Here is a 22,110-nt window from a genome sequence, read left to right as displayed (position 1 = left end):
ACAATGCACAGTGACAGTGCGCTCTCTTGTTGGCTCATCTCTTCTCATTAGATTCAGGGAGGGAGCACACTGTCGATGGACACTGACTGTCTCCTAGCTCAAACGCAGAAAGTCTCACACAGCTGTCAAATAGTTAAGACAGCAAAGACCCCAAGTTCAGTAATATTAGTTACGCTCTCCTACAGAGCCACAGTTATTTACCTAAATTCATGGGGATCTTATGCACCACTAGTCAGTCTTCATGCTTTTTCATATTTGCTTTCCACTTGACAAAGAACACGTGGAGCCAAAATATTGTGAGATATAATTTAAAAAGGACTAAATAAAAGCCTTAGCATTTTGGACTTAGTCCAGAGCTATTATTATTAAATTACGCAGATTTTGTTTTTTAGTTTTCTTAATCTTATATATAACGGGAGGGTGTGTCCGTCTGTCTGAAGCTTCCGGTGTCTGCCCAGTATGGCCCAGAATGAGTGCTTGCGCATATCACACTACGGTGCCATTTTACTGAAGACACTGTATGCTAAATCGCAGACACAGTGTCTTTAACAAAATGGTGCTGGAGTGTATTGCAGCGCACGAACTTGCCAGGTCCGTTCGCCACAATACACACTACCGGCCAATCATAGGCCAGCAGCTTATGTTGGTGTGCACATGACTGGGCGCATAACAGTGACGTCATACAACTCCGTCGCTTGGACACTGAAGTCAGACAGAAGACGAGGACGCGTTACAGGGGAGAGATGAGTAGGAGCATTTATTTAATTTTTTTCTCTATACTGAACAACTTCAGCGCAGGCAGAAGGAAATATGCCAGCATGTGGTAACATATTCCAGGATGGGGGAGTATATGCCAGCATGAAAAAACATATGCCAGGATAGAAAGGACATATTTTTGTAAACTAAAATCTCAGTATTCAGGTTAAGTTGCCATGTTGGCACTCTGTCTCTAAAAGGTTCCCTATCACGGTTGTAGTACATTCCTTAAATAAAATGGTGCTGGAGTCAGCACATGCGCATACAGCGATCTCCGGTGGCACTTTATTGAATGCACTATACAATTGCAGATGCAGTGTCTTAAAAAAAAAAAAAGAAAAAAAAAAAAAGTTTAATTTTAAAAATGTACGAATAAAAAAAGCTTGGATGGAGGATATATGCCAGGATAGAGGAAGACATTCCAGGAAGGGGGGCATATACCAGGATGTGGTATATACCAGGAAGGATGGGGGAGCATATTTCAGGATGGGGAGGAGCATATACCAGGATGGGGGAGAATACGCATCAGGATGGGGGAGGATACACCAGGATGGGGGAGAATACGCATCAGGATGGGGGAGGATACATCAGGATGGGGGAGAATACGCATCAGGATGGGGGAGGATACACCAGGATGGGGGAGGATACACCAGGATGGGAGAGGATACACCAGGATGGGGGAGGATACACCAGGATGGGGGAGAATACGCATCAGGATGGGGGAGGATACATCAGGATGGGGGAGAATACGCATCAGGATGGGGGAGGATACACCAGGATGGGGGAGGATACACCAGGATGGGAGAGGATACACCAGGATGGGGGAGGATACACCAGGATGGGGGAGGATACACCAGGATGGGGGAGGATACACCAGGATGGGGGGGGGTATACCAGGATAGGGGGGAGCATATACAAGGATTGGGGTAGCATATACCAGGATGGGGGAGGATACACCAGGATGGGGGAGGATACACCAGGATGGGGGGGAATATACCAGGATAGGGGGGAGCATATAAAAGGATAGGGGGGGGGGGCATATGACAGGGTGATGGACATATGCCAGGATGGATGTAAATATGCCATGATGGGGGGTATATAACAGAATGGGAGAGAATATTCCTTTATATCTTCAGTCTGGTACCCCTGTTCCTGTGTGTGACTGCACTTTGTGGCTCCAATCTTCTCTCGGCTGCCTCCACCTGCTCTCTGTACGAGTTGCTTTTTTCTAAACTAAAATCTCAGTATTCAGGTTACATTGCCAACTGTACAATAATTCAATGATCAATGGCTTCAGAAAAATGGCACTGAAATTAGCGGGAATGTTAAGGAATACATAAAACCAATATCCAAAAATTAACAGGAGTAATAACGGTTAATTCAGTCATAAAAAGCAAATTAAATTGTGAATTATTACCATTATCTTACCTCTAAATGTCTTTCACTTTTCTTTTGAATGCGTGCACTCTCTTGTAGTAACTGATTATGTTCATCCTGCAGTGATACAATGCGATCCTTTGCAGCAACAAGCTATGCAGGGATTAGATTAAAAAATACATAATCAGAAATACATCAGTGTCCTGTTCAAATTTAGAGGATTTATATAGAGCCGGTGCTATATATATTTAATGTTAAACCTGGGTCTCGTGACTGATCGTTATTGGATGCTAAAGTGATTACATTTTTGGTAATAGAGACATTTAACAACTAACCACATAGTAGGAGATAAATGTCTAATCACTGTGGACAAATTCCTAGTGACAGAGGTCATGAATGTTTTTCATGACATTACTCCCTTTAAAGGCATTGTCCAACATCTGGAAAAGAAATGCAGAAAAGCATTTAACAACAACAATAAAAAAATAGTATTAGTAATTTTTAATGCCCTTATGTAGGCTTACATATCGCACATTTGAATAAGTGCAAATTAGATACAGCTGCCTGGATAAAAATACTAATCAAAAATACCAAGTGGACAATTTTTACCCTGCTGTACAATATGTAGTGTGTCTTTGCAGAAGCAGGGAAAAGTTCTATGAAGGTGGTTCACACACTGCACTAGCTCCATACACAGCAGCTATTGGTTGTTTTACACAGCAGACATCCGCCAAAAACTTCGGAGGTTGGGGTAGTTCATCCCCCTTACAGGTCATGGTGAATAACAGCCAAGGCATCAACATGGTTAGATGGAGAGGGCCCTCAGTCATGTATATTAGGATACAGCAGTGCATTAATGGATACCAAATAGCTTGCTTGATAGCAGTTAGGGGCCACAATTCAGACCCTAGTCATAACGAAAGTTTAAATTGGTGCCTCTTAATTTCGCTGTATGCCCATGGGAGAACCCCTTCAAAGTCAGTACTCACTGTAATAGGAGCAAAAAGCACACAGTGTGGCGAGGTACCACATCTGCAACAGGCTCGTAATATCAATAGCATGCTATACGAAGTACTAAAGATGCTTGTCATGAGAGGGATAAATCATTTTAGCAGTTCTTAAAAGTGGTATTTTGAATTGGCGAAACCACTTGTTATATCAGACCCAAAGCAAATGGAAGCAATAAAGCCCAAAATAAAATAATAAACTTGTTATTCTTGTTGAGTTGAGCTATTTGACTTGTTCATAACTCACTGGTTCACTGCAATGACAAAGTTTGTACATTTTTCTGACAAAAAAATATACATACATAACATCTAAGGAAAAAAAAAGACAGATCGCCAGTTCCGCTTAACTGAAGAAAACAACAACTCAAACAAAACGGACTATCAGACAAAGTTAGGAAGGCTCAATATTGTGTTTGGAGCTGAAACGTTGTATTTAACTTTATGTACCGGTAAATAAAATCAATAAAATGGGTTGTCTCAAATAATGAGAAAACTGCTCCAAATCTGCAAATTCCTGCTTTTCAGGGGCAACACACTCCTGAAAACTGACAGTTCAGACAAGCAGCAAAGTCATGCAGCTGGTCCAGTTTAATGGTGGAAGGTGCAGGGGAACTAAAGCTGGTAAGATCCAGGTATCCAACCAGCTTCAGAACGGTGCAGGTAGGCTGTAAAGCATATACCCTCCTCACAATGCATGCTCGTTGCTATGTTAACTGGCCAGGCGAGGACTGCACGGAGGTCAGTAACCTAAACAACAAGCTATAGACTGTACATTTAAAAATCTCTCATCTGCTATTCACAAAACACAATAAATTGTATTAACAAATCCAAAAAATAGTATATTTATGAAGCAGGAACAGGTCAGCAGTTTTTAAACTGATAAAGCAATTATGGAGAGAGAGGAGGAAGAATGCGACAAGCAGTAGTGGTGGTTGATGACAATGGTGCTGATGACGCCTGTTACGTACTACTCGAGGAAGCAGTCTGGCTGCCACAAAGACAAGAAGAGAAGGCTTAGGAGCTCAACATGAAGCTTGCTCTATTTGCTGGCAGGCATTCTTTTTCCAAATGAGTAGTGGGTGTCTCTTCATCTGATGACAGCCTGGATGTCGAGAGCTTATTTTCCTCCTGTAGACTGCCTATGATTGGTCTGTCGGCAACATGCAAAATACTTCAACACCAGCATGTACGATTCACCACCACCAGACCAGAGCTTTCATGCTGTTTTAGTCTCCTCCATCCACAATACGTGCACTTTAGAGCATACCTTGAGATCTGCAATGGCTTACAGTGGTCTAACATCTGGCAGTGCACCTACCACCACAAGTTACAGAGATAGCAACCCAGCCATAATTTTGAATGGTGTTACTCCACATCCTCCAGCCTGATGTCATCCGAACAAATACTCTTCCAATAAATTAGCTAGTTGCTGTTCAGGTGGCCTATCATCCTGGGACATTGGGTGCTGTGGGTTAGGGAACTAAGAGCTTGTTAACATATTGTGTTTTTCACAGAATCAGGAAAGTGAAGGAAATTCCTGAAATCTCATGCTACTTATTTTTTATTTGCAGATTTTTTTAATCTGCAGCATGTCAATTCTTTCAGTGTTTTGCAGTGTATTTCATCCATTCAAATAAATGTATAAAAAAGCATAACAAATACACAAAATAAAAAGTATATTTTAGAATGTGTTTTTCATGCAGAAGAATCTGATGAAAATTCTCAACATGTACACATTCCATAAGGAGCAGAACTGATGCAGGTATCACTGAGAAATGAAATTCCACTAAGTAAAAAACTAAAAGTTATGGCTGTGTAAAAGGTGGATTGAGCAGAACATGGACGCAAGCTAAAAGAGAGACGCGACATCAACTTGCTGCGACTAGAAGTGGTTGTATTTTGTTAATGAATGAAAAATAAGATGTTAACCGATTGAACGATTCAGAAATCTAAAATCAAATCAATATTTGGTGGGACCATCTCTCCCTTCAAAAATCACATCAAAAGTCACAAATTTTCTAGGTAAACTTGCACACAGTTTGGAACTCAGCAGGGAGGTTGTTCCAAACATCTTGTGTAGATCCTTCTGTGTAGGTAATCAGAGACAGATTTGATGTTGGGATCAGAGCTCTGTGAGGGCCATGTCATCACTCCTAAATACTGCTGTCAGTGACTGGTAATTTGTTTAACAGCATTGATTAAAGCTACCTCTGAATGCTGCTGTCAATTGCAGGCGACACTGGTATAAACCATACAACAACCACCATGTAGAGCGCAAGATAAGCTTCAGAGCCTGCTCCATACCTGCACATCTGCACCCAAATTACCTCAATGTTAGGAAAAATATTTAGAATTGAGAGGCCTCAGTGGTTGGCACGTTTCTTTAAAAGTGGCATTAGTTCCATAAAGATGCGGTACATTCTGGTATCCTCCATTTTGATACAGGAAAGATATATATCTTTGTACCGTGTTAGCCAGTGGATAGAAAAATATTTCGAATTGAGGACCACTGAGGACTCTCAATTCTAAATATTTTTCTATCTACTGGCTAACACGGTATAAAGATACAGTATATATCTTTCCTGTATCTCAATGTTGAGAAGCAGTTAAAAATCAGGCTAAAAAGAACTAGGACAAACCTCGTCATTTAACTTTGAATTTGTCTTCTCCAAAAGCTCAATTTTTGATTGAAGATCTCCAACAGTGCAACTAAAATATATAAATGTACTACTTATTAATCATTAACAGTCAATTCTTATGTTATAAAAATAATTATTGGTGGCAAAATTTATAAATTTAAGTGCTGTTAAAAAGACATTTATACGTGTCATTTAAATTGGTAATAACAAACATCAGCCTGTCACCACCAGTCTAAGGCTCTACTCAAAATCTGCGCTTCTCCTACCTTTGCTCACATTTTTAATTCCTTGGTATCTCCAAGCATCATGCTATGTCAAATATATGTCAGCATCTACCACAGCTAAAAGCTTTCATATAACACTCGGACCTCACTAGGTTTCCGACCAGTTGTGATCGTAGCTTTTCTGATGTCCCTTAACCAGTCATATATCAGCAGTTTTCATCAGTTATAAAGCATCCTATGCCATCAGTTGACATTCTCCATTAAAAAACTAATTGTCAAACTCGTCCCATTTGTGTCTGTCATTAATCTATGTAAAGGTTGTGGGGCATCAGTATAAATATTGTGCAGACCAGATCATGCCCCAACAGCCCAGGTGTCAACCAGCTCTTGAGGCATTAAATATATTACTGACATGGTCAAGGGTTAGCTTATACAGTGCAGGAGGGAAGCCATGAAGCCAGCATTTACAAATATACTGTCTACCAAAGACACCCATATACATTAGATGGCTTTCAGCCATCTCAGCCAACTCTCCCAAAAACTACCAACACCAGACATGGCTCAGAAGTAAAATAAGACATGTTCTGCACCCAATGTTGCTGGTTACAAACGAGAGGAAGTAGAGTTGTGTCAGATCAAAATACCACATTTTTCAGACTACAAGACACAGTTTTTTAGGTCTTGTAGCCCGAAGGAGACGTGCCGTATACACAGCTGTGGCAAATTAAGAGACCACTGCAATATATTCAGCTTGTCTGATTTTTCTCTTTATAGATATATTTTTTAGTAAAATGTAAATTGTTCTTTTATTCTATAAACTATTGACATGTCTCCGAAGTCCCAAACAACAAATTTTGTATCTATTTTCTGAAAATGAGAAATGTTATTTTGATCATTTCTCAATATCAGAAAATAGATACAAAATGTATTGCTTGGAACTTCAGAGACATGTTGTCAATAGTTTATAGAATAAAAGAACAATTTACATTTTACTCAAAAAATCTCTCTATATAAAAATGTGTGTGTGTGTATCGGCAACCAATCACTAAGCATGTGTGTGTGTTTAACAGTCACGCCCACTCCACATAGCAACCAATCAGTAAGCATCTTTTATTTCACCAGAGCTGTTTATAAGAAGCTGAGCTGTGATTGGTTGCTTTGAGCAACAGTTTTCCTTGTAGACAGTTGTGGTAACTGAGGCCTATTATTCTTATCACTAGATGGTGGCCCAATTCTAACGCATCGGGTATTCTAGAATATGCATGTCCACGTACTATATTGCCCAGCCATGTACTATATTGCCAAGCCACGTAGTATATTGCCCAGCCACGTAGTATATTGCCCAGCCACGTAGTATATTGCCCAGCCACGTACTATATTGCCCAGCCACGTACTATATTGCCCAGCCACGTACTATATTGCCCAGCCACGTAGTATATTGCCCAGCCACGTAGTATATTGCCCAGCCACGTACTATATTGCCCAGCCACGTAGTATATTGCCCAGTCACGTAGTATATTGCACAGCGACGTAGTATATTGGCCAGCCACGTAGTATATTGCACAGCTAAGTAGTATACAGCACAGAGCCACGTAGTATATTGCCCAGCTACGTGTATATTGCCCAGCCACGTAGTATATTGCACAGCGACGTAGTATATTGCACAGCGACATAGTATACAGCACAGAGCCACGTAGTATATTGCCCAGCTACGTGTATATAGCCCAGCCACGTAGTATATTGCACAGCGACGTAGTATATTGCACAGCGACATCGTATACAGCACAGAGCCACGTAGTATATTGCCCAGCTACATAGTGTATTGCCCAGCCACGTATGTAACAGGTTAAAAAAGAAAAAAGAAACATATACTCACCTTCTGAAGAGTCCATTGTAGTTCCGGGTCTTGGGTGCGGTGCACCCGGCAGCTCCCGGTCCCAGGATTGGTATGAGCGCAGGCCCTGTGATGACGTCGCGGTCACATGACAGTGACATCATGGAAGGTCCTTCTCCCATAGCATCTTTGGAAGCGGAAGCCGCCGCTTGCAGTGCCGAGGACAGGACGCGACGGCGGAGAATGAGAATAAGGTTTTTTTTATCATTATTATTTTTAACATTAGATCGTTTTACTATTGATGCTGCATACGCAGCATCAATAGTAAAAAGTTGGTCACACAGGGTTAATAGCTGCATAACCGGAGTGCGTTACACCGCGGTCCGGTAACGCTGGCATTAACCCTGTGTGAGGGCTGACTGGAAGGGAGTATGGAGCGGGCACTGACTGACTGCGGGGAGGAAAGAGCGGCCATATTGCCGCCGGACTGAAGCCGTCGCTGATTGGTCGTGGGCGTTTTGCCACGACCAATCAGTGACTTGGATTCCATGACAGAGGCCGCGACCAATGAATATCTGTGACAGAAAGGACAGACAGAAAGACGGAAGTGACCCGTAGACAATTACATAGTAGATTTCTATGATGTTATCGTTCTTCTGGAAATAATAATTTATTACCAGACACAGACCACCCTCTGACACAGACTGCAGGGGGAGCCCAGTATCACACAAGATAGGATTAGATCAGTGGTCCCCAACTCCAGGCCTCGAGGGCCGCCAACAGTGCAGGTTTTCAAGATTTCCTTAGTATTGCACAGGGGTTGGAATCATCACCTGTGCAGATGATCACATTACCACCGATGCAATACTAAAGAAATCCTGAAAACCTGCACTGTTGGCGGCCCTCGAGGCCTGGAGTTGGGGACCCCTGGATTAGATACACGGCTCAGCAGACATCAACACACAGGAGAGGATTAGATACACAGCTCAGCAGCCAGTAACCCACAGGATAGGATTAGAAACACTGCTCCGCAGACTGTATCACACAGGAAAGGATTAGATACACAGGTCAGCAGTCAGTATCACACAGGATAGGATTAGATACACGGCTCATAAGACAATAACACACACGAGAGGATTAGGCTTCTTTCACACTTCCGTTTTGAGACGGCCATCATAATGCGTCTGCGCGACTTATCGACGGACGTTGTAAAAAGTTTGGCAAATGGATGTAACGCATCCAGTAACCTGACGGATGCGTCGAATTTCGCAGTATTTGAATTTCAAAGAGAAAGATTTTTCCCTGACTTGAAAATCCTTCCGGGCATGCTCAGAATGAAAAAAACGGGACACGACGCTGGATTCCTGTGATTCTCCGCCCGACGGACCTCTATTTTCCGACGGATCCAGTGCATGACGGATGAAATGGATGGCGATCCGTCACAATCCGTCGCTAATACAAGTCTATGGGAAAAAACAGGATCCTGTTTTTTTCAAAAATAGACGGATTACGACGGGAGGAAAAAGACGTTCGTGTGAAAGAAGCCTTAGGCTATTTTCACACTAGCGTTTTTTTTTTTAATCCATTGCAATCCGTCATTTTGGGCAAAAAACAGATCCTGCAAATGTGCCCGCAGGATGCGTTTTTTGCCCATAGACTTCGCGTCCATCGTGCAACAGATCCGTCGTGTCTGTTGAGTTCGCCATTTTCTACCGCGCATGCGCTGCCGAAACTCTGCCCCCTCCTCCTCAGACTTTAGAATGGGCAGCGGATGCTTGAAAAACTGCATCTGCTGCCCAAGTCGTGCACAAATTTCACGTGCGTCGGTACATCGGCTCGACGCATAGCGACGGACCAGTACAGACGCAAGTGTGAAAGTAGCCTTAGATACACGGCTCAGCAGGCTATCACACAGGATAGGATGAGATACACGGCTCAGCAACAGGATGTGCCAAAGGAAAGGACCATTTCATTTCAAGAATTCCACTCATTCCATCTCATATGCCTTTCGATTTTAAATGCCTCCAGTTTCTAATTCGACTGGCATTTGCAATGCCCATTAACAAGGCTTAGGGACAGTCCTTGAAAGTAGTAGGGATCGATTTGCAATCTCCATGCTTTTCTCTTGGTCAACTTCACGTGGCCTGTTCAAGAGTTAGAACTGCCAAAAATCTGTTCATCTTTGCACCGGAAGGAAAAAACAAAAATGTTGTTTATCCTAAAGGCTCTTGAATGAGTTGAAAATGAAATACTACCAATACTTAGGTAATTGTTTAGTTAATTTGTGTTGAAAATCTGTAGTGTTGAGTATATGATGTAAAATCTTTTTATGTGCAATATAATTTTTATTATTATTATTACTAGCTGAAGAGCCCGGCGTTGCCTGGGCATAGTAAATATCTGTGGTTAGTTATAGCACGTCACTTCTCTTATTTTCCCATCACTCCTCTCATTTTCCCAATCACATCTTTAATTTTCCCCCTCACACCTCTCATTTTCTCCCTCACTCCTCATTCCCGCCTAACACTTGTCATTTCGACCTCACATCTGTCATTTTCCGATCACTACACTATTTTCCCTCACTCCTCTCATTTTGCACTCACACCTTTTCATTTTCACCTCACACCTCTCATTTTCACCTCAGTATATACATGTTTGTCATCTCCCTTATATATAGTATACACCTGTATGTCATCTCCTGTATATAGTATATACCTGTATGTCATCTCCCCTGTATATAGTATATACCTGCTGTGTGTCATCTCCCCTGTATATAGTATATACCTGTATGTCATCTCCTCCTATATATAGCAAATACCTGTATGTCATCTCCTCCTATATATAGTATATACCTGTATGTCCTCTCCTCCTATATATAGTATATACCTGTATGTCATCTCCTTCTATATATAGTATATACCTGTATGTCATCTCCTCCTGTATATAGTATATACCTGTGTGTCATCTCCCCTGTATATAGTATATATCTGTGTGTCATCTCCTCCTGTATATAGTACATACCTGTATGTCATCTTCTATATATAGCATATACCTGTATGTCATCTCCTCCTGTATATAGTATATACCTGTAGGTAATCTGCTCCTGTATATAGTATATACCTGTGTGTCATCTCCTCCTGTATATAGTATATACCTGTATGTCATCTCCTCCTGTATATAGTATATACCTGTGTGTCATCTCTCCTGTATATAGTATATATCTGTGTGTCATCTCCCCTGTATATAGTATATACCTGTGTGATCTCCTGTATTAGACCTCGTTAACACGTTATTTGCTCAGTATTTTTACCTCAGTATTTGTAAGATAAATTGGCAGCCTGATAAATCCCCAGCCAACAGGAAGCCCTCCCCCTGGCAGTATATATTAGCTCACACATACACATAATAGACAGGTCATGTGACTGACAGCTGCTGTATTTCCTATATGGTACATTTGTTGCTCTTGTAGTTTGTCTGCTTATTAATCAGATTTTTATTTTTGAAGGCTAATACCAGACTTGTGTGTGTTTTAGGGCGAGTTTCGTCTGTCAAGTTGTGTGTGTTGAGTTGTGTGTGGCGACATGCATGTAGCGACTTTTGTGAGATGAGTTTTGTGTGGCAACATGCGTGTAGCAACATTTTGTGTGTCGAGTTGCATGTGACAGGTTAGTGTAGCAAGTTGTGTGCAGCAAGTTTTGCGCATGGCGAGTTTTGCACGTGGTGAGTTTTATGTCTGGTGCCTTTTGAGTCTGTGCAAGTTTTGTGTGAGGCAACTTTTGCATGTGTTGCAAATTTTGTGCATGTGGCAATTTTTCCGCGTGTGCAAGTTTTGCGTGTGGAGAGTTTTCCATGAGGTGAGTTTTGCACTTGTGGCGAGTTTTGCGTGAGCCTAGTTTTTGCATGTGGCGAGTTTTGCGTGTGGTGAGTTTTGAGCGGCGACTTTTGTGTTTCGACTTTTATGTGGCGAGGTTGGTGTATGTGTGGTGAAATGTGTGCTGAGGGTGGTATATGTGTTCAAGCACGTGGTAGTGTGTGGCACATTTTGTGTGTGTGTTCATATCCCCATGTGTGGTGAGTATCTCATGTCGGGGCCCCACCTTAGCAACTGATCGGTATATACTCTTTGGCGCCATCGCTCTCATTCTTTAAGTCCCCCTTGTTCACATCTGGCAGCTGTCAATTTGCCTCCAACACTTTTCCTTTCACTTTTCCCCATTATGTAGATAGGGGAAAAATAGTTTGGTGAATTGGAAAGCGCGGGGTTAAAATTTCACCTCACAACGTAGCCTATGACGCTCTCAGGGTCCAGACGTGTGACTGTGCAAAATTTTGTTTCTGTAGCTGCGACGCTTCCAACACTTTTCCTTTCACTTTTTTCCCCATTATGTAGATAGGGGCAAAATTGTTTGGTGAATTGGAAAGCGCAGGGTTAAAATTTCACCTCACAACGTAGCCTATGACGCTCTCGGGGTCCAGACGTGTGACTGTGCAAAATTTTGTGGCTGTAGCTTCGACGCCTCCAACACTTTTCCTTTCACCTTTTTCCCCATTATGTAGATAGGGGCAAAATTGTTTGGTGAATTGGAAAGCGCGGGGTTAAAATTTTACCTCACAACGTAGCCTATGACGCTCTCGGGGTCCAGACGTGTGACTGTGCAAAATTTTGTGGCTGTAGCTGCGACGGTGCAGATGGCAATCCCGGACATACACACACACACACACACACATTCAGCTTTATATATTAGATTATTATACATTTTTATAGCGCCATTTATTCCATGGCGCTTTACATGTGAATACGGGGCAAATATAGACAAATACATTAAACATGAGCAGATAACAAGGCACACGAGTACATAAGGAGGGAGGACCCTACCCGCGAGGGCTCACAGTCTGCAGGGGGTGGGTGAGGATACAATAGGTACAATAGATACAATCCAATCATTGTAATTTGTTATAACTAACAGTTACTATGCCCGGGCAACGCCGGGCTCTTCAGTTAGTATACTATATACAGGAGGAGATGACATACAGGTACATATTATTTGCAGGAGGAGAGGACATACAGATATATACTATATACAGGAGGAGATGACATACAAGTATATACTGTATACAGGAGGAGATGAAATACAGGTATATACTGTATGCAGGAGGAGATGACATACAGGTATATACTATATACAGGAGGAGATGACATACAGGTATATACTGTATACAGGAGTAGATGACATACAGGTATATACTGTATGCAGGAAATGACATACAGGTATCTACTATATAACTGTCTAAGGGTCACTTCCGATTTTCTGTCTTTCCTTCTTTCTGTCACGGATATTCATTGGTCGTGGCCTCTGTCTGTCAAGGAAATCCAAGTCGCTCCTTACTCCCTGCAGTCACTGCCCGGCGCCCGCATACTCCCCTCCACCCACCGCTAACACAGGGTTAATGCCAGCGGTAACGGACCGCGTTATGCCGCAGGTAACGCTATTAACCCTGTGTGTCCCCAACTTTTTACTATTGATGCTGCCTATGGGGCATCAATAATAAAAAATGTAATGTTAAAAATAATTTAAAAAAAGCAAAAAACCTACTATACTCACCCTCCGTTGTCCGCAGAGCCAGCCCCCCATCTTCCGTTCCCGGCGATGCATTGCGAAATTACCCAGAAGACTTAGCGGCCTCGCGAGACCGCTAAGTTATCTGGGTAATTTCGCAATGCTTCCTGGGAATGTAAGATGGCGGCAGCCAAGCGCTACAAGGGGCCCTCGGATCCGAAGATGAGTATGTTAGAACTATAATGGGCCCTCGGATCCGAAGGGGAGTATGTTTATTTTTTTATTTTTTAACCTGTGACATACGTGGCTGGGCAATATACTACGTGACTGGGCAATATACTACGTGGCTGGGCAATATACTACGTGGCTGGGCAATATACTACGTGGCTGGGCAATATACTACGTGGCTGGGCAATATACTACGTGGCTGGGCAATATACTACGTGGCTGGGCAATATACTACGTGGCTGGGCAATATACTACGTGGTTGGGCAATATACTACGTGGACATGCATATTCTAGAATACCCGATGCGTTAGAATCGGGCCACCATCTAGTATACTATATACAGTGGGGCAAAAAAGTATTTAGTCAGTCAGCAATAGTGCAAGTTCCACCACTTAAAAAGATGAGAGGCGTCTGTAATTTACATCATAGGTAGACCTCAACTATGGGAGACAAACTGAGAAAAAAAAATCCAGAAAATCACATTGTCTGTTTTTTTAACATTTTATTTGCATATTATGGTGGAAAATAAGTATTTGGTCAGAAACAAAGTTTCATCCCAATACTTTGTAATATATCCTTTGTTGGCAATGACAGAGGTCAAACGTTTTCTGTAAGTCTTCACAAGGTTGTCACACACTGTTGTTGGTATGTTGGCCCATTCCTCCATGCAGATCTCCTCTAGAGCAGTGATGTTTTTGGCTTTTCGCTTGGCAACACGGACTTTCAACTTCCTCCAAAGGTTTTCTATAGGGTTGAGATCTGCAGACTGGCTAGGCCACTCCAGGACCTTGAAATGCTTCTTACAAAGCCACTCCTTCGTTGCCCTGGCGGTGTGCTTTGGATCATTGTCATGTTGAAAGACCCAGCCACGTTTCATCTTCAATGCCCTTGCTGATGGAAGGAGGTTTGCACTCAAAATCTCACGATACATGGCCCCATTCATTCATTCATATACCCGGATCAGTCGTCCTGGCCCCTTTGCAGAGAAACAGCCCCAAAGCATGATGTTTCCACCACCATGCTTTACAGTAGGTATGGTGTTTGATGGATGCAGCTCAGTATTCTTTTTCCTCCAAACACGACAAGTTGTGTTTCTACCAAACAGTTCCAGTTTGGTTTCATCAGACCATAGGACATTCTCCCAAAACTCCTCTGGATCATCCAAATGCTCTCTAGCAAACTTCAGACGGGCCCGGACATGTACTGGCTTAAGCAGTGGGACACGTCTGGCACTGCAGGATCTGAGTCCATGGTGGCGTAGTGTGTTACTTATGGTAGGCCTTGTTACATTGGTCCCAGCTCTCTGCAGTTCATTCACTAGGTCCCCCCGCGTGGTTCTGGGATTTTTGCTCACCGTTCTTGTGATCATTCTGACCCCACGGGGTGGGATTTTGCGTGGAACCCCAGATCGAGGGAGATTATCAGGGGTCTTGTATGTCTTCCATTTTCTAATTTTTGCTCCCACTGTTGATTTCTTCACTCCAAGCTGGTTGGCTATTGCAGATTCAGTCTTCCCAGCCTGGTGCAGGGCTACAATTTTGTTTCTGGTTTCCTTTGACAGCTCTTTGGTCTTCACCATAGTGGAGTTTGGAGTCAGACTGTTTGAGGGTGTGCACAGGTGTCTTTTTATACTGATAACAAGTTTAAACAGGTGCCATTACTACAGGTAATGAGTGGAGGAAAGAGGAGACTCTTAAAGAAGAAGTTACAGGTCTGTGAGAGCCAGAAATCTTGATTGTTTGTTTCTGACCAAATACTTATTTTCCACCATAATATGCAAATAAAATGTTAAAAAAGCAGACAATGTGATTTTCTGGATTTTTTTTTCTCAGTTTGTCTCCCATAGTTGAGGTCTACCTATGATGTAAATTACAGACGCCTCTCATCTTTTTAAGTGGTGGAACTTGCACTATTGCTGACTGACTAAATACTTTTTTGCCCCACTGTATAGTGCTCGGAGATTTAGTTTTCATCGCAGCAGCTGAATGACTTACATGTGTTAGCCAGCTTGATTACATGTGAGGATTCCCTAGCAACCAGGCAACCCCCACATGTACTTATGCTGGCTAACAGATGTAAATCATTCTGGAGAGGCGATGAAAACTAAAATCTCAGAGCACTAAAAAATACTAGGATGACACCTGAGCGTGCTCAGGAAATCTCGTGTAATGAGTATATTAGCTCATCACTAGTGGTGACGTGTTTCTAATATACTTTTCCTCTGATTATTTTACTCCACGTATTAGCTTACAAATACTGAGGTAAAAATACTGAACAAATAACATGTGAACGAGGTCTAATACAAGAGGAGATGACACAGGTATATACTATATACATGAGGAGAAAGCACACAGGTATATATTATGTACAGGAGGAGATGACATACAGGTATATACTATATACAGGAGGAGATGACATACAGGTATATACTATATACACAGGAGATGACATACAGGTATATACTATATACAGAGGAGATGACACAGGTATATACTATATACAGGAGGAGATGACACAGGTACATACTATATACAGGAGGAGATGACATACAGGTATATACAGGAGGAGATGACACCGGTATATACTATATACAGGGGAGATGACATACAGGTATACACTATATACACAGGAGATGACAGGTATATACTATACACAGGGGAGATGACGTACAGGTATATACTATATACACAAGAGATGACATACAGGTATATACAGGAGGAGATGATATACAGGAGGAGATAACATACAGGTATATACTATAAGCAGGAGCAGATGACACAGGTACATACTATATACAGGAGATTACATACAGATATATACTATATACAGGAGTAGATGACACATGTAAGTACTATATATTGGAGGAGATGACACACGTATATACTATATACAGGAAGAGATGACACAGGCATATACTATATACAGGAGGAGATGACATACAGGTATATACTGAGGGGATAATGACTGGTGTGAGGGGAAAATGACTGGTGTGAGGCCAAAATGACAGGTGTTAGGGGGGGAAATGAGAGGAGTGGGGGAAAAATGAAAGGATTGAAGGGGAAAAAAAGAGAAGAGTGAGGGGGCGGGGAAGAGAGAAGTGAGGTACTATAACTAATCACAGTTAGTTACTATGCCCGGACAATGCTGGGCTCTTCAGCTAGTATACTTATAAAGAGATAAATATGACAAACTGAACATCTTGCGGTGGTGTCATAATTTTTGCCAGAGCTGTATGCATGTATGCATGTACAGTGCCTTGCGAAAGTATTCAGCCCCTGGAACTTTTCAACCTTTTCCCACATATCATGCTTCAAGCATAAAGATACTAAATGCTGGTGAAGAATCAACAACAAGTGGAACACAATTGTGAAGTTGAACTAAATTTATTGGTTATTTTAATTTTTTGTGGAAATTTACAAACTGGAAAGTGGGGCGTGCAATATTATTCGGCCCCTTTATTTTCAGTGCAGCAAACTCACTCTAGAAGTTCATTGTGGATCTCTGAATGATCCAATGTTGTCCGAAATGCCTAATGATGATAAATCTAATCCACTTGTGTGCAATCAAGTCTCCGTATTAAGGCACCTGCTCTGTGATAGTTTCAGGGTACTGTTTGAAGCACAGAGAGCATCATGAAGACCAAGGAACACAACAGTCAGGTCCATGATACTGTTGTGGAGAAGTTTAAAGCCGGATTTGGATACAAAATGATTTCCAAAACTTTAAACATCCCAAGGAGCACTGTGCAAGCGATCATATTGAAATGGAAGGAGTATCATACCACTGCAAATCTACCAAGACCCGGCCGTCCTTCCAAACTTTCATCTCAAACAAGGAGAAGACTGATCAGAGATGCAGCCAAGAGGCCCATGATCACTCTGGATGAACTGCAGTTATCTACAGCTGAGGTGGGACAGTCTGTCCACAGAAGAACAATCAGTCGTACACTGCACAAATCTGGCCTTTATGGAAGAGTGGCAAGAGGAAAGCCATTTCTCAAAGATATCCACAAAAAGTGTAATTTAAAGTTTGCAACAAGCCACCTGGGAGACACTCCAGACATGTGGAAGAAGGTGCTCTGGCCAGATGAAACCAAAATCGAACTTTTTGGCAACAATGCCAAACTATATGTTTGGCGTAAAGGCAACACAGCTCAGCACCCTGAACACATCATCCCAACTGTCAAACATGGTGGTGGCAGCAAGCGAGGATAAAGGTTAACCAGGTCCAGGCATAGACATTTCAGGTCCAACCTCCACACTGCCCAGCAGCCCTGCCCTAGGCTTTGTTTAATTATGCACCTGTGTCTCAGCCTGTCTCACCCTTTATCTGTTGTGCTGGCTGGGCAGTGTGGAGGTTGGACCTGAAATGTCTATGCCTGGACCTGGTCAACCTTTATCCTCGCTTGCCCCTCTGGCACCATGGGAGTGATTCAGTAATGCTCCAGGTACAGCTTGCTTTTAATGTGGTCTTGCTTTTAACTCGTTTAGGAGGCCTTTATGGCACAGCGAATATAAAAAACGTAGAGTAGGACTGCCCCATTATGAGAATGCCGTGAAGTGGCGGGGTAGCTCAAAGAATTGATCAATTGTTTGCTAAATGTCTCATTATGAAAATACAGTTAGAAATTAATATGTGCATTTGCACTTTATGTAATGCGTTTTAACCTTAGGCAGCGCTGGCTTCTCCCCTCTTTTGCTTTTCTCTTGTAGGGTGAGCTGGCCTGGAGAGCTGTATATGGTCGAACTAGCAGGGGTGGTGGTGGACATGGCAGATTGAGAGAGGGTTGGTGATGGTATTCTTGATGTTGGCCTACCTACAGTGTTTCCTACCAAGAACCTTGTGATTCCGACTGCTTTGGCCTTGCGACTATACCTCCACATTTGCTGCTGGTGGTGTCCTAACCGGTGGGCTTACTGTGAGGGAAGCAATGTAGCGTTGCTGACTACCTTCATTCTGAGCAGGTGCACCAACGGTACTGGACGTTTGGTAGTTAGTCCAGGCTTGCAAGTGCATGCTGGTTAAATGTCTACGCATGCACGTTGTATTTAAATTTTGGACATTCTTCCCTCTGCTAAAGGTCTTTGAGCACTTCTTACAGATAACTTTGCACTGATCATTCGGATCTTGGTTAAAAAATTCCCACACTGCACTCTTCCTACTATGGATTACCTTTTCAGGCATTGCATGCTGTGCTACTTTCAACGGATGGCCACGCTGTCCTAAAACTGTTTTTGGTTTTGACAAACATTTTTGGCCAGATACGGGCCTCCCAGATGAAAGCTGTTGCGATGTAGATGGCTGCTGCGGATCATCCGCCTCCGCTTCTGAGCTACTGGCAGTGGCACCCTCTTCCCCCAATGGCTGCCAATCTGGGTCAACAACTGGATCATCTATCACCTCCTCTTCAATTTCATGTGCACCTTCCTCTGTGTCACCGTGTAAGGTGCTATAGCATTCGTGACGGGGCACCATAGTCTCATCAGGGTCAGATTCTGGTTCAGTACACTGCGAGGGCAATGTAGTGATCTGAGTCAATGGAACAGCATAATCTAGCTGTGGCTGTGCATCTGTGCACTCCATGTCCGATTCATGTTGTAATGGGCTTTTAACAATTTCCCTCTCTAACCCAGGCACGGTATGTGTAAAGAGCTCCATGGAGTAAACTGTAGTTTCGCCTGCTGCATCCTTCACTTTTGGTTTGGGTGAAGGACACAAGGAAGTGACTTGTTCCTGACCGGGAGCATCCACTGACGACTCGCTGCTTTTAGATTTCGAACCTTCTGAAGAGGAGGCGAAAGAGCTAGAGGCTGAGTCAGCAAGGAAAGCCAAAACTTTTTCCTAACCAAAAGGAAAAAAAATCCGCACTGAACAGCTGCTGAAACACTGGTATAGGGTATACAAAGCTTGCTATGCGTTAAACAAGCCAGCTCATAGGATTCGGGTGCTCATTGAAAAAAGCCAAAGTCCAACACGATATACAAAAACAAAAAGCAAAAAAAGAGCACTCACCATCCTGACACTATTGTTCTCCCTGTGGGACCCTGCTGTTATTTTAATGCCACAATAAAGACTACATATATGCTAGCCACCTTAGGGAGAGACCCAAGTTGGGCTAAATGTACACACACACAATACACACACAATAAAGACTAAGAATTCATTTAGATGGTGAGTGCTCTTTTCTTTGCTTTTTGTTTTTGCATATCTTGCAAAACTTTTTCCTGCTGCTCCGGCTTTAAAAGCGGTTTTCCTACTCCCAGAACACGGTCTCTACAGTCAAACATGGAGGAGGTTCCCTTATGTTTTGGGGTTGCTTTGCTGCCTCTGGCACTGGACTGCTTTACCGTGTGCATGGCATTATGAAGTCTGAAGACTACCAACAAATTTTGCAGCATAATGTAGGGTCCAGTGTGAGAAAGCTGGGTCTCCCTCAGAGGTCATGGATCTTCCAGCAGGACAATGACCCAAAACACACTTCAAAAAGCACTAGAAAATGGTTTGAGAGAAAGCACTATAGACTTTTAAGGTGGCCAGCAATGAGTCCAGACCTGAATCCCATAGAACACCTGTGGAGAGATCTAAAAAAAATGGCAGTTTGGAGAAGGCACCCTTCAAATATCAGGGACCTGGAGCAGTTTGCCAAAGAAGAATGGTCTAAAATTCCAGCAGAGCTTTGTAAGAAACTCACTGATGGTTACCGGAAGCGGTTGGTCGCAGTTATTTTGGCTAAAGGTTGTGCAACCAAGTATTAGGCTGAGGGTGCCAATACTTTTGTCTGGCCCATTTTTGGAGTTTTGTGTGAAATGATCAATGTTTTGCTTTTTGCATCATTCTCTTTTGTGTTTTTTCATTTAAGACAAATTAAAGGAAGATAATACCAAAAAAGTTGTGATTGCAAACATTTTCAGGAAGAAACTGAGTATTATCTGACAGAATTGCAGGGTTGTCAATACTTTTGGCCACAACTGTATATAGGGAGGCTGTGTGGGGCTCATGCAGTGTATATAGGGAGGCTGTGTGGTGCTCATGCAGTGTATATAGGGAGGCTGTGTGGGGCTCATGCAATGTGTATAGGGAGGCTGTGGGGCTCATGCAGTGTATATAGGGAGGCTGTGTGGGGCTCATGCAGTGTATATAGTGAGGCTGTGTGGGGCTCATGCAGTATATATAGAGAGGCTGTGTGGTGCTCATGCCTTGTATATAGGGAGACTGTGTGGGGCTCATGCAGTGTATATAGAGAGGCTGTGTGGAGCTCATGCAGTGTATATAGGGAGGCTGTGTGGAGCTCATGCAGTGTATATAGGGAGGCTGTGTGGAGCTCATGTGATGTATATAGGGAGGCTGTGTGTAGCTCATGCCTTGTATATAGGGAGGCTGTGTGGGGCTCATGCAGTGTATATAGGGAGCCTGTGTGGGGCTCATGCGATGTATATAGGGAGGCTGTGTGTAGCTCATGCGATGTATATAGGGAGGCTGTGTGGGGCTCATGCAGTATATATAGGGAGGCTGTGTGGGGCTCATGCCTTGTATATAGGGAGACTGTGTGGGGCTCATGCCTTGTATATAGGGAGGCTGTGTGGGGCTCATGCAGTGTATATAGGGAGGCTGTGTGTAGCTCATGCGATGTATATAGGGAGGCTGTGTGGGGCTCATGCAGTATATATAGGGAGGCTGTGTGGGGCTCATGCCTTGTATATAGGGAGACTGTGTGGGGCTCATGCCTTGTATATAGGGAGGCTGTGTGGGGCTCATGCAGTGTATATAGGGAGGCTGTGTGGAGCTCATGCAGTGTATATAGAGAGGCTGTGTGGAGCTCATGCAATGTATATAGGGAGGCTATGTGGGGCTCATGCAAAGTATATAAGGAGGCTGTGTGGGGCTCATGCAGTGTATATAGGGAGCCTGTGTGGGGCTCATGCAGTGTATATAGGGAGGATGTGTGGGGCTCATGCTGCATATAAGGAGCTGTTGGGGGGCTCATACGATATACAGAAGGGGCTGTACTCGGTTTCAAACGATATATATGTCAGATGTCAGCATACTTCAAAGTACTTTTTTTCTAAGTACTCGGCAGTTATAACATGGCAGTTAGACAGGGCAGGAGACAGGTAAGACAATCTAAATCTAATCCATATACACTTGAAACAGCACAAATACTCACCATATTTATTTGTATAATCTATATCCTGGCTGCTGCATTCACTCACATTCACCGCCCTTGCATTAACTCTCTACACTCCATCCATATCGGCCCCTCTATCCTTCCCTCTCCTACGTATAGCACCCACGCTCTGTTCACATTGCTTAACAGCGCAGATCCATTCAGTCCCACCATCCAACACAAGAGACGCTCTCACAAATCACTTAACCATCTGCTCACTCTTTCGATCCTCCTTCTCCTAGTCGCTGGAGACATATCTCCAAACCCCGGCCCCCCATGTTATAGCCAGTCAAACCTCCCAATTGTTACACCCAGAAACCCCT

The 22,110-nt window shown here is 43.0% G+C and overlaps 1 protein-coding gene across 7 annotated transcripts in view; it reads right to left on the bottom strand.

The window, feature by feature from the left end:
• RUFY1 (RUN and FYVE domain containing 1) overlaps positions 1-22,110 on the bottom strand; it is a 377,731-nt gene that overhangs the window by 234,084 nt on the left and 121,537 nt on the right. For all 7 annotated transcript variants that reach the window (XM_069763888.1, XM_069763887.1, XM_069763891.1 and 4 more), the window contains exons 8-9: positions 5,780-5,849; positions 2,185-2,286 (exon numbers count right to left, since the gene is read on the bottom strand). In XM_069763888.1, coding sequence (XP_069619989.1) covers positions 2,185-2,286; positions 5,780-5,849 — 172 coding nt within the window. The remainder of the gene's footprint in view (positions 1-2,184; positions 2,287-5,779; positions 5,850-22,110) is intronic.

This window comes from Ranitomeya imitator, chromosome 4 (assembly GCF_032444005.1).
Source record: "Ranitomeya imitator isolate aRanImi1 chromosome 4, aRanImi1.pri, whole genome shotgun sequence".
Taxonomy (NCBI): domain Eukaryota; kingdom Metazoa; phylum Chordata; class Amphibia; order Anura; family Dendrobatidae; genus Ranitomeya; species Ranitomeya imitator.
Note: the sequence above shows the minus strand (reverse complement) of the source record. Positions and strands in the feature narration are given on the sequence as shown.